This window comes from Sinocyclocheilus grahami, unplaced genomic scaffold (genome assembly GCF_001515645.1).
Source record: "Sinocyclocheilus grahami isolate Dianchi unplaced genomic scaffold, SAMN03320097.WGS_v1.1 scaffold982.1, whole genome shotgun sequence".
NCBI classification, from domain to species: domain Eukaryota; kingdom Metazoa; phylum Chordata; class Actinopteri; order Cypriniformes; family Cyprinidae; genus Sinocyclocheilus; species Sinocyclocheilus grahami.
In genome coordinates, this window is record NW_015506161.1 from 256,203 (window position 1) to 269,488 (window position 13,286).

Sequence of the window (13,286 nt, forward strand, 5' to 3'; positions counted from 1 at the left end):
CTAATAAATTATATTTCTATGTTTGCTTGAATTAGGTCTACAGTAACGAACGATGTCCTGTATACTCACGGTTGTCGTGAATAACCCGTGTTCACGGGAGACTGTGATGTGGAAGGAATTTTAACCTCTGCATTGGGCTGTGGATATTGTGTTCTGGTCCCATCCTAAACATGATTGTTGTAGTTTTATTTATTTAGATTTTTCCCCCAAAAAAATATGCAATATGGCTTAAGTGTTATTCATGGCAACATTTTTTTCCCCATTTTTAACGAGTTTTTATGCTGTTACTTGTGATTAGCTGATATTGATTTTTCACTTTTGATCCTTACTGTGTGTATAGTATAATTGAATGAAAATGCATGAACTACACAAATAAAATAGCTTAAAATAAATAAACATTTATTTACCACAATACAAAAATATTCTACCATTCAAACGTTTGGGGTCAGTAAGGTTTGTTTTCTTTTTTTATGTTTTTAAAAGATTTGAAAGAAGTCCTTTATGCCCACCAGCTGCATTTATTTTATAAAAATGCAGCATATTCATTTTTAATTTCATACAATTATATAAAATTATAATGAATATAATATAAAATTAATATTGTGAAATATTATTACAATTTAAAATAACTGTCATTTATTACTGTAATGCAAAGCTGAATTTTTCTTCAGTCTTCAGTGCCACGTGATCCTTCAGAAATCATTCTTATATGCTGATTTGATGCACAAAGGGGGGAAAAAATATATTATTATCATTGTTGAAAACAGCTGTGCTGCTTAATATTTTTGTGGAAACTGTGAAACCCTTTTTTTCCGGATTTTTATTTTTTTTCAGGATTTCAGGATTTTCACTTTTGATCAACTTAATGCATGCTTATTGAATAAAAGTACCAATTTCTTTCAAATAGAAAAAAAAAATCTTACTGATCCAAAAACTTTGAAATGTAGTGTTTAAATAGAATTACTCTAATTAAAAACACATAATGCCACAATGCAAAAACATTCCACCATTCAAAAGTTTGTGGTCAGTAAGATTTTCGTAACATATTTCTAAGAAAGTCGCTTCTGCTCACCAAGACTGCATTTATTTAATCAAAAATACAGTAAGAAAACTGTAAAAGTAATATTTTGTAACAATATATTATTACAGCTTAAAATAACTGTATCAAGAAACATTTATTATTATCAGTGTTGACAACAATGTTAACAATGTAAAAGGCCTTACTATCACTTTTTTTTATCAGTTTAATGAATCCATGCCAAAAAAAAAAAGTATTAATCTCTTTCAAAAAAAAAAAAAAAAAATCTTACTAACCCCAAAATTGTGAACTGCACTGTACAAATAAAAAATACTCAAATTTGATAAAACACTTATCTGCCACAAAATATTCACTAAAGACATAATCTGATTAATAGGCCATACACATAGATAGGTAGTGTTGTTAGTCTACACAAACCTGTGTGATGTACGGAGGGTGCGAGCTGGTGTTGGCTGGCAGTCCCGGGCCCTGTGGAGATGTCAGCACATGATTGGAGGGAGACATGGGTGATCGGGTGTCCTTTTCCAGTGGGCTGTGAGCGTGCAGCGATCTGGTCCGGTTGTTTGTGGGCGAGAACAGGAAGTGGTTTGAAGGCTGTTTTGGGGAGGTGGGCTGTGCGTGTGACAGAGGGGAGCGTGATTGGCTGGAGTGTTTGTGAGGTGAAAGCTGGGGTTCAGGGGAGCGTGACAAGGGAGACAGAGGGGAGTGCTGTGGTCGACCAGGGCTGAGGGGCTCTGGGGTAAGAGTGGGAGAAGATGGAAAGTCATCGCTGCTTTTAGTGCGGGGCATTTTGTTGACCTGGACATAGTTGATGGGGAAGATTCCACTGCGGCTGGTGCCGGCGATACGCCCCTCCAGCCAGCGATCATCAACACGCCTGGTGATAGAGATCACCTCGCCCTGAGACAGAGACGACAGAAGAAAGCTGTTTGGTGGCAAATACCACGGATCTCTGGAATACATGCTTCTGATTGATCAATCGCAGCATTCCGTGGTCGAATATTTGTGTATAATGATGTTAAGCTGTAAAATTTGCAGTAATTGTCTGTAATTGTTCCAGGCAACCATTATCCTACATATTTGTACTAGTTAGGGCTGAGAACTGATTCCAAAAAGAGTTTCTTTACATGTCTGAGCATTGCCCTAATTACCAAACTCAAGCCTTAAAGCAGCGGTTTTCAACCTTAATGACTCTAAGTCCCCCTACTGTCTACGACAATATTCGAAGGCCCCATGACTTTTTCAAGTGGTTCATGATTTACTCGACAAGAATTAAGAATAAGGATTTAAAGGGGTCATGAACTGCCTGTGTTTTAATTTGTTCTGTTCTCTAAGGTCTACTTATAATGTTATCAAGATTGCTACATTAAAAAACATCATCATTTTGAAGTATTAGGCTATTTTCTGTCCTGTTTTTAACGCCCCTCATCAGAACGCTCTGTTTGAATAGGCGTGGCGGATCGTAGACTTGGAAGTAAATGCCCACTGCTATGATTGGCTAATAGTTATGTATGTTTCACAGTCTATGTCTTTCACAAATGGATGCTGTTAACGCATAAATACTCAATACATATCAAACGATTTGTTTAACAGACAAAGTAATAGTGATCATGTAATAAAAACAGTTACTTGCACATGTGTGTTGCGACATTACTGTCGGATCCAATATAGTTGGCACAGCATCGTCTTTTTATTATTTTATTAAACAAGGCTTTGATTATGCCTTGTTTGTAAATGAATCCTCGGTAAATTGAAATGAACAAAGGACTAACTTCTTACTGACGCGGTCTGGATCTTCATTAAAAATAAAGTTTACTCTTTCCTAAGGTTGGGATCAGATGGAAGGCAACGTAAACACTGTTTTTCCACAACTTGGCACTGCACAGCATCTTTATGATTTAGTTTCTGAGTGGACCTGCGTTCACCTCTCTCGTAAACACTACATGCGCAAATTGGTGGGCGGAGCTAAACAGGCAGTGATGTAGAATTGGTGGGCGGGGCTAAACAGGCAGTGATGTCGAAGCAGGCGTTGATCTTTTTCTGCGAAGGCTGTGTTTATCTGCACTATTACATCATAGAGTAGAACATTCCACAAGCTGTTGTTTTGGCAGACTGCCTTCAATATAATCTGTTTTCAGACGAACCAGAAAGTTTTGAGTTCTGAAACTTACAGGATGTTTTTTATAGTACAATGACCTCTTATGTCAAAAGATCAAGGGACTTTTGGTTTCGCAGTTCATGGCCCCTTTAAGAATATAACATTTTATACACTAAGATTTATATAAAATATGGTTTTATTCATCTAAATAACTTTTCTAGGTCTAGAAATCACACTTTTAAAATTAGGCTATTTCATATGCAGGGTTTTTTAAGACTGGGGGAATACTTCAAAAAAGCTGTTCTTGAGGGGGGTGAATTTAAATAATATCTCGATTCTTTTTAGTTGTATTGTCTTATTTTAATTTAATTCTGATTTTGATGTAGTATTTATACTGAAAGTCCATGTAACCTGAATGCAACCAGAAAAACAGCATAAACTTTGCAATGACATGAGGGTGAATATATGATGACAGTAATTTCATCATATATTCTGTTCAGTCCGTCGAGGTCAGACATCCGAGAGTGAGAATATGAACACTGCTGTTTTCTCACTGCTCTCATTTTTGTTGTGTGTTTATATTGTTACTGTGAAGAAAGCATGCAGCACATATTTACATATTCATCTAAACACAGCTCTCAGAGATGTTCACTAACAGTAAAACCGCTGCTAAGGAATCAGTGCAATCCGTCAAACCGTGAACATAAGCACACCATTTAAGTCAATAAAAGAAGTATATTCATTTCAAACCAGCCACAAATTAAAGAGGTTTCCACCTCAGCTCAATTAAGAATCAAGAAACTTAGTCTGGAATGTAATATTTTATGAAAATCAACTGTACATAATCGATTTGTTGCAGTATATGTTGCAGAAGTGCAGTGTATATGGTACCTTTCTGAAGGACAGTTCCACAGGCAGGTCTGCATTGAAGTTGAACAGGGCTACAGCCTCTCCGTACTCCAGCACCTGGATGGTGGGAGACTTTATTGGCGTGGGCTTTTCTGTTGGAGGAATAATCTGAAAAGAAAACATAGGAATGAGTGTAAATGAAAAGAAGATGGTGTGAAGCGTTTCATTTGCATACATATGGGCATACCTCCACATAACTGGTGGGAAAGATCCCCACTCTCCCATGATGCTCTCCTTCATACCAGTTGGCATCCACTTGCCGGTGTATATACACTACATCACCTTTTTGTAAGGTCAGCTCCCTATGGATGAGAGGTTTAAAAATAATAATATTTTATTGCAGTGGTATTAATATGGAAGCTTGTTTCCACCGCTGACCAAAGTGCAACTTTTTATCTCATAATTCAGACTTTTTATAAAGTCAGAATTACGAGATATAAACTTGCAATTGTGAATAATAAAGTCAAAATTGTGAGATATAAACTCAATTCGGTCTTTTTTTCTCAGAATTGCATGATATAAACTCGCAATTGCCAGCTATAAAGTCAGAATTGCAAGATAAAAACTCACTCTTCTGACTTTTCTTGCAGTTGCAAGTTTATATTTTACAATTCTGACTTTTTTCTCGCAATTCTCAGTTCTTTTCTCTGAATTGTGAAATATAAACTCGCAATTGGGAGTTATATCTAAAGTCCAATTCTGAGGGGGAAAAAACTATTTTCTTACAACTATAAGTTTACATCACACAATTCTGATTTTATACTGTAACTCGCAATTCTGAGAAAAAAAGTCAGAATTGTGAGATAAGAAGTCAGTTACCCTTTTTTATTTTTTATTCAGTGGAGGAAACAGGCTTCCATACATTTGCAATGCTTTTTGTGTTGTACCAGATTTTCCCAAATCCTTCATATACTGATCCCAATTCTGCAAATAATTAGGAATAATGAAATCGGTGTTGTGTCTTTTGTTTCAACTTACTTTGGTGACTGTGCTTGGAAATTAAATTTGGTTCGCGCTGCTTTCATCTGTGTAAACAAACATGCTTTCTTTCAAATATTTACTATCCATTCAAACCTCAGAGCAGAGAAAAATGATCAAATACTGTACCTTTCTCTCTTCTTTCTTAGGTGGGAAATCCATGTCTGATGACATTATGCGATCTGTAGAGGAAAGTGAAGACCAGAAATGAGATATCGGCCCATAATATATCAAAATCAAAAGCAGAATTGTGTCTATTGCTAGCTTGCAATTATTGGGTGTTTATTCAACTTTAAGCACTTTTACGCCCAAGGGTGAAGGATGTGGTGATCATGTGAAGGATCTCTTGGTTATCTTGACTGCTGAAAATTAAACTAGGGTTTCTGTGCACACTGGCTTTTAAAGCTATTTTTGTAGCTGGATACTTTACTGTCTTATGTGGTTACATAATCCACATATTTGAGCGGTTTTAATGAGGGGTTTATAGCCTGTCTTTGATCAGTTGATGTTCTATGTCAGTTGATGTCATTTGTAATAAAAAGATCTGAAATTGCTATTTCTGGTCATTTATTATTTTAGGCGATTCTTTTCGCGAATATTTCAAATCATGTTAAGGCAGTTTGGAGTCAGTAAGATTTTTTTTTTTAAGAAATTAGTATTTTTATTCAGCAGGGATGCATTTAATTGATCAAATGTAACAGTAAAGACATTTATAAAGCTACAAAATATTTCAATTTCAAATAAATGCTTTTCTTTATTAGCTTTCTGTTTATCAAATAATCCTGAAAAAAATGTATCTCAAATTTATTCATGTATAAAATACATGGGGAAGTCGTGGCCCAAAGGTTGCGGGTTCGAGTCTCGTACCGGCAGGGATTGTAGGTGGGGGGGAGTGAATGTACAGCGCTCTCTCCCACCTTCAATACCACGACTGAGGTGCCCTTGAGCAAGGCACCGAGCTCCCTGGGCGCCGCAGAAAAAAAAAATGGCTGCCCACTGCTCCGGGTGTGTGTTCACGGTGTGTGTGTGTGTGTGTGTTCACTGCTGTGGACGGATGGCTTGGATGGGATAATGCAGAGCACTAATTCAGAGTATGGGTCACATGTCACGTCACTTTAATATTAAGCAGCAAATGGCTGCCCACTGCTCCGGGTGTGTGTTCACGGTGTGTGTGTGTGTGTTCACTGCTGTGGACGGATGGCTTGGATGGGATAATGCAGAGCACTAATTCCGAGTATGGGTCACATGTCACGTCACTTTAATATTAAGCAGAAAATCAGCGTATTAGAATGATTTCTGAAGAATTCAGAAAATTCAGCTTTGAATCACAGGAATAAATTACATTTTAAAATATATCCACATATATATTTGCAATAATATTTCACAATATTAAACTATTTTTACTATATATTTGAAGAAATAAATGCAGCCTTTTTAAAATAAAATCTTACCAACCACAAACTTTTGAATGGTATAGCATATACTATTGAGGGAATTTGGAGAATTAATCAAATTAATTTCTGTTGTATCTTTTTTTGCTGTTGTTGTTTTTTTTGGATCAATACTGATTCATCGGGCCTCCAGCTCTGCACACATTATTGTGTTTGCAATGGCAGAGTCTTTCTCAATTTATCTCCAGGAAAAACAACTGGATAAATCTAATCTGCAATCAAGACCTCCATCCTGCTGCTTGTTACACACTTCCTGTCCTGCTGAACAGTGATTGACTTCATTTGTTTTTCTCATTTCACAGAAATGTGTTTACTTTGTATTAATTGGAGGGAATGAGAGGAGAGGAGAAGAGTGGCAAAAAGTGCAAGGAAACAGGAAACACAGGCGAGGAGGGGATAGGAAGATGACTATATCTTACCATCAGCATGCATGAAGTTCGCTGCTGTGCCCTGCTTTACAGCAGAGCAGGGGATTATGGGATAGCTGGAAAAGAAAAACCAAATTATCATGTGACAAATCTAGCCCAAATACTGTAGATGCAGAACACTGAAGTAAAAAAACAGCAAGGGTAAAGTTCATAACTTATGATGTGCTTTCATGTTTTTGTATTTACACGGAGACGATAAAGGTAGCGTTTTAAAAAACTTGCACTTTGAAACCTGTTTTCAAAAGTTTGTTTTCAGGCCCACAAAATACTGTTGTCATGTAAATGAACAGCCAAAACACATAAAAATGTTAAATTTTTAGTTGAAAACAAATTTGTGTAAGCGCCCCTTAACATGATTCCGTAAAATGACCGGTATTAGTTTCCAATAAAGAAGAAAAATAACAAACAAGACATTATTATTCCTCAAATAAGATCTTATAATTTTCGTAAAAATCAATGAGATTTAGTGAATGAATGAACAAATTCTTAGGTTTTTCTCCCCAAAAAAACTCCAATAAGCTCGCATGTCTCCTATAGAGTTTCAGAGGAGATCTCAACAATGTCTGTGCACAACCAAGACACCAAAATATGCAATTAGATTGAACATGAGCTTAAACAGACCATTCATTTTACAGCTCTACATTCAACTAATACACAAATAAATACTGTAAATAACTACAATGCTGATACACACATGAACAACAGAGATCTCCTTCTCCTGAGCTTTGAAAAAATAACCCTGGGTTACATGTGAGACTCAAGGAAGACAGGAAGAATTCCATAAAACACAACAGATGGTCACGAGGATCGAAATGAGAATAGTTATGAATATGTGACAGACCTGAGAGATTTAATTAATGGTGGAGGATTATGCTGCACTAAACATCTTTAAAACATAATACTGCACAAGATAATACTGTATACTTTTCTATCCCACAAGTTCTTCTTTGTTTTAAGCCTAAACATCATAATTAATATGTAAAAAATTAATATGTAAAAAATTAGTAAAATTGCCTTATTTTAACAATATTTATACATATTATTGTAAAAACTGCAATGTGTGTTATATCAAATATCATGCTGATAAAATGGCAGCATACGATTCTTGAACCCAACAAGCAGTTACTGTGTTAACAGGTTTTCAGCCCCAGGGTTATTAATCGTTCCAGAAAGAGAGAAGCTATAAAACTGTCCTCACTCTGTATCCTTTTTGTAGCAGCAGGGGCATTTATGGCATTTGGAGGGTGGGGAGATAGTCAGCGGGGGGCTGAAGGGGGCAGAAAGCATCAACATGCCACAGAAAAACAGAGCGAGAACTCAAGAATGTGTCAGATCCAGTGAGATACGGGCCCCTGGCGAGCAAATACTGAAGCTAAAGGTGTCAGTTTGGGCATTAACGTCTGAAGTACAGGCCTGGAAGGACCCAACTTTGCCTTTTATAGCTCTGCACATAAAGAAAGGGTTAACTGCTTGAGGAGCAGCAATGCAGGCAGAAAACTGCGGACACACACACATCCAAAGTGTGTCGAATACAGTCTGAGAACTGAACCAATACTGTACCTCTTTATTAACAAGATGAACGAGGTCAAGCATGTGAGTAAAGACCGAGACATCCTCAATTTGACCACACACACTTAGACATAAACACACACACACTCTGACAAATACACAAACACATGTACAGGCACACAAAGAGCTCAGCATGGGGTCGGGTATGTGGGCCGCCGGCCATAGAGTCAACAATTAACCAATCAGACCAGGAGATCAGACCAGGGCATGACTTTAATAAGACAGCGAAAACAACAGAGAATCTACTGCATGTGTCACATTTCATCATCATTAATAACACTGATTCATTATTAGATGTTATTACTGCAAAACTACTTTACCCCACCTGCTTCATACAAAGGAAGTATAACTTCTAACATTAACTTCTATCCAAATTACATAAAAGCCATTCATAACTGCATAACATATATACAATTAATTAAATTAATTTAGCTTTAGATTAAGACTGACCCCAAAAGTGCATTTTTATTTGAAAAAAGTATGTTTATTAAGGTTTGTCATTTTTGGCTAACTTCTAGGGACATAGTTGTTTCCAAAGTATAATTAAATAAAATCTAAGGCATACCTGTTTTCTTGTCTGTTCTCTTCTGTTCTTGTGGTTGCTGTGTTGGTTTTAGCTCCCTGTAAATAGAAATCACAATTTCATTCAGCTCTAACACACATGAATTCTCTCAAAGACGCAGTTAAACAGGAGCATTTGGGAGCAGCTGGAAGGCAATCTCACCAGGCGGTGACCATTCCTGCACTGAGAGCTGCACGGCTCCCCTGGGTCCTACACTCCATTCATTCTGCTCGCATTGTAAATGTGAATCAGATGGAACTGCTGATGTAATCAGCTAAGATTTCCACAGTTTATAATTCACAAGAAAAGGGAGAGCCATAAAGCTTTAAACAATTAAAGGTGCAGTATTCATTGAGCCAAAAGCTCATTTTAGATTAAAGGAATAGTTCGATTTTAAGTGAATAGCAATTTAAATATGTATTAATTTAGCTTTAGATTAAGACTGACCCCAAAAGTGCATTTTTATTTGAAAAAAGTATGTTTATTAAGGTTTGTCATTTTTGGCTAACTTCTAGGGACATAGTTGTTTCCAAAGTATAATTAAATAAAGTCTAAGGCATACCTGTTTTCTTGTCTGTTCTCTTCTGTTCTTGTGGTTGCTGTGTTGGTTTTAGCTCCCTGTAAATAGAAATCACAATTTCATTCAGCTCTAACACACATGAACTCTCTCAAAGACGCAGTTAAACAGGAGCATTTGGGAGCAGCTGGAAGGCAATCTCACCAGGCGGTGACCATTCCTGCACTGAGAGCTGCACGGCTCCCCTGGGTCCTACACTCCATTTATTCTGCTCTCATTGTAAATGTGAATCAGATGGAACTGCTGATGTAATCAGCTAAGATTTCCACAGTTTATAATTCACAAGAAAAGGGAGAGCCATAAAGCTTTAAACAATTAAAGGTGCAGTATTCATTGAGCCAAAAGCTCATTTTAGATTAAAGGAATAGTTCGATTTTAAGTGAATAGCAATTTAAATATGTAAACATGAATCATAAATATGAGTCTGTTTTTCACATAAAGTAGGTGGGGATTTTTTGGTTAATTTTTGAGCTGTGACTGATTTAGTGTCCTTTCATTTCTATTGTATTGAATAGAGCAACAAGAACTTATTTTGTATTCAAATAAAAATACAAATGAAAGCTTGAAATAAGATTTGAAAGTTTGAAATAAAAACTGAAGTTTGAAATTATTTTTTAAAGAAGTCTCATATGCTCACCATGGCTGCATCTATTTGATTAAAGTAAAAACAAAAATATTGTTATATATTATTACAATTATTAAAATATAACAATTATTATTACAATAAATAGAACATACATATTATTGAAATAAGTATTTTCTATTTAAATATATTTTAGATGGAATTTATTCCAGTGATGGCAAAACTAAGATTTGAAATTAATACTGAGCTAAGAAAGAAATTAATACTTTTACTCAGAAAGGATGCATTAAATCAGTCAAAAGTGACAGTAAAGGCATAATATTACAAAAGATTTCTATTTCAAATAAATGCTGTTCTTTGAACTTTTAATTAAGCAATGAATTAATTAATTAATTAATTTAAATTGATTAAAGAAAATTGATAAATATATTAAGAAATGTTTTTTGAGCAGCAAATCAGCATATTAGAATGATTTCTGAAGGATCATGTGACACTGAAGACTGGAGTAATGATGCTGAAAATTCAGCTTTGCTTCACAGGAATAAATGACATTTTAAAATATATTAAACAGAAAACTGTTATTACTGTATTTTTTTGTAACTGTTTTTACTGTATTTTTGATCAAATGATATTTGGTATTGGTATTTGCCTTGGTATTTGGAAAGAAATTAAGGGCAACTGATCATTTTTGGGTGAACTGCCCCTTTAAGAATCACAAAAAGAGAGACATGGCAAGAAAAGGATCAAATAAACAGAGCTGGGATATAAGGTTGGCGTGACTCAAACGAAAGCTCAGCAGTGGGCGGCTGTTGGGCATGACCGGAAGTGACAGAGAGGATCAGCATGCACAGCTGTCAGATCAGAGCCAACATCCAGCAACCTGAAGCACACTGACAGGAAGATAACATAACAGCGGTGGCCAGAAACGCAGAAAAACTCTTTGACTTTTTTTGGCATAACAAGAGAGAGCTTAAGACTAATACCTTGTATGAAGGGTGTGGAAATTCTAAAGAAATCAGTGAGGCCATAATGGATGACTAAAGTCTAGCTAGAAGTCCAAAAGATTTAAAAGCCATTTAGAGCGACTGATACAGTACGCCAAATACAACTTCACAGAACTCTGTCTTATCTAACTGCCGTGTCTCTGTTTTTCTGTGACCCTTACTCTCTAAAACTTTGAAGAAGGTATTTGTTTAGTATTTGCTGGGCAAAATTCAGAACTGAAGTATTCTGAGTGTGTGTTTGAAATGAACAGATCACAAATCACAATAAACTAAACTGGAAGTCCAACTGAAATGACAGGAAGACTTGCGAAACAGTTTAGTTATTTAAAATATTAATTAAAAAATATATAAAATATAATTTAATTGAAATATATTAAAAGTGACAAGTTATTTTAAATGTAATTAATATTTCACAATATTACTGTCACGAATCCAGTCCATGAACTTCCGTCTGCTAGCCATCAGAGGTCACCCTTTCCGTTTTCATTGACTCTCGCACTACATACTGTTGCATAGCACCCCGGACTACATATCCCATCATTCATTGCACTGATTGCACACAGCACTGATTGCACACAGCTGTTTCATATCACTCACTCACTATATAACACTCACTCAAACAATCATTCTCTGCCGAGTATTGCTTAGCCGGTTATTATTCCTAGTTCCTGTTATCCTGCCCGTATTTCCTTGTTTTGCCTTGCCTTGCCTTGCCTTGCCTTGCCTTGTCTGTTTTCTCGGTTTCTGATCTTTGCCTGTTTTCCTGGATTTATCCCTCTAGTCTCGCCCCTGTGATTCTATCTGCCGATCGTTGACCTACGCTAGCCCTAGGACTATTCTTGTGTTTTGCCTGCCACATACCTGTTTGCCATTGTTCGACCCTGCCTGTTATGACCACGTCTCTTAAATAAAAGCTTGCAGATGGATCCACACGTCTCACGTCTCGTCAGCCTCGTTACAATTACTCTTTTTACTGTATTTTTTTTAATCAAATTAATGCAGCCTTGGTGAACATGAGACTTTCAAAAACATTAAACTTTAACCCCAAACTTTTGAATGGTAGTGTATGCATATCATATCATTATATGAACTGAACTAGACACAGATGTGCAGTAGGAGATCATAGACAAATAAAGTCTGGTTTCAGGGAGGTGCGTGATGGAGGATTTAACTGTGAGTGTGATGTGTCGATGGGAGGGTCAGTACCTCACCCCTGCCTCGCCGCTGCTGCTGCTTCTGTGACAGTTTCCTCTCCAGACCACGAATGTCTGAGTCCAGCTCCGCCTCAAAACGGTTCAGCTCTGACACCAGCGTCGCCTGCACAACAGCATGACAGCCAGGTGACACATTGCATATTATGTGTTGGTGTGGTTTCACATGTTCAAATGTAATCTGTTACTTTGACAGTGTGAAGATCACAAAATATTTGGAAATTCTTTGAACACAGCATAATGAATGATGATAAATTGCATGTCCAGTATTTTCATAAGAGAAGAGCAGGAAAAGAATCTGCCTTCATTTATTCAGATTATGCTGATTACATAAGTATATTACAACAGCATGAAAATACTGTATCTTCTTCAGACTGAAAGCTTAACCAGAACATAGACTTTTAATCAGGAAATGATGTGATTGTACACTGTAACAAATGCACTTTTAATAGTAGGCTATTGCAATTATTTAAAAAAGAAAAATCCAGAATTCTGAATTAAGAAACACAGATTGTCAGAAAGTGAGATGTGCAGAAATATGTAAGACCCTCACCTCTATGGACGGAGACTGGGATTGAGGTTTCACTGGGCTGTAATATGAAGGCAGCTGTGACTCAGACCTCAGAGACTGAAAAACAACAATAGTACAATATAATTAGACCACATTAAACCATATTGTATTTGAGCTAGCTGTCAAGGGAATATTTGTCGTTTTCATTCAGTTCAACTTGACGTACAAAAAATAAACTAAAACTGAAATAAAAATGAACAAAAACTATACAAACATATTTTTAAAAAAGCTAACAGAAATATTACTAAAACTAAAATTAAAATGAAAACTATAAAAACAAAAACTAATTCAAAATATTAATAATAA

General features: G+C 36.2%; 1 protein-coding gene across 7 annotated transcripts in view; it reads right to left on the minus strand.

Annotated features, from left to right (window-relative positions):
• LOC107565106 (vinexin-like) overlaps positions 1-13,286 on the minus strand; it is a 61,192-nt gene that overhangs the window by 2,592 nt on the left and 45,314 nt on the right. For 4 of the 7 annotated variants that reach the window (XM_016250304.1, XM_016250306.1, XM_016250307.1 and 1 more), the window contains 10 exons: positions 12,963-13,037; positions 12,405-12,515; positions 9,597-9,652; positions 6,895-6,959; positions 5,154-5,206; positions 5,025-5,071; positions 4,234-4,348; positions 4,029-4,154; positions 1,457-1,939; positions 70-164 (listed from right to left, as the gene is read on the minus strand). In XM_016250304.1, the coding sequence (XP_016105790.1) occupies positions 70-164; positions 1,457-1,939; positions 4,029-4,154; positions 4,234-4,348; positions 5,025-5,071; positions 5,154-5,206; positions 6,895-6,959; positions 9,597-9,652; positions 12,405-12,515; positions 12,963-13,037 (1,226 nt within the window). The remainder of the gene's footprint in view (positions 1-69; positions 165-1,456; positions 1,940-4,028; positions 4,155-4,233; positions 4,349-5,024; positions 5,072-5,153; positions 5,207-6,894; positions 6,960-9,596; positions 9,653-12,404; positions 12,516-12,962; positions 13,038-13,286) is intronic. The other 3 variants (XM_016250309.1, XM_016250310.1, XM_016250308.1) reach the window with 3 other exon arrangements.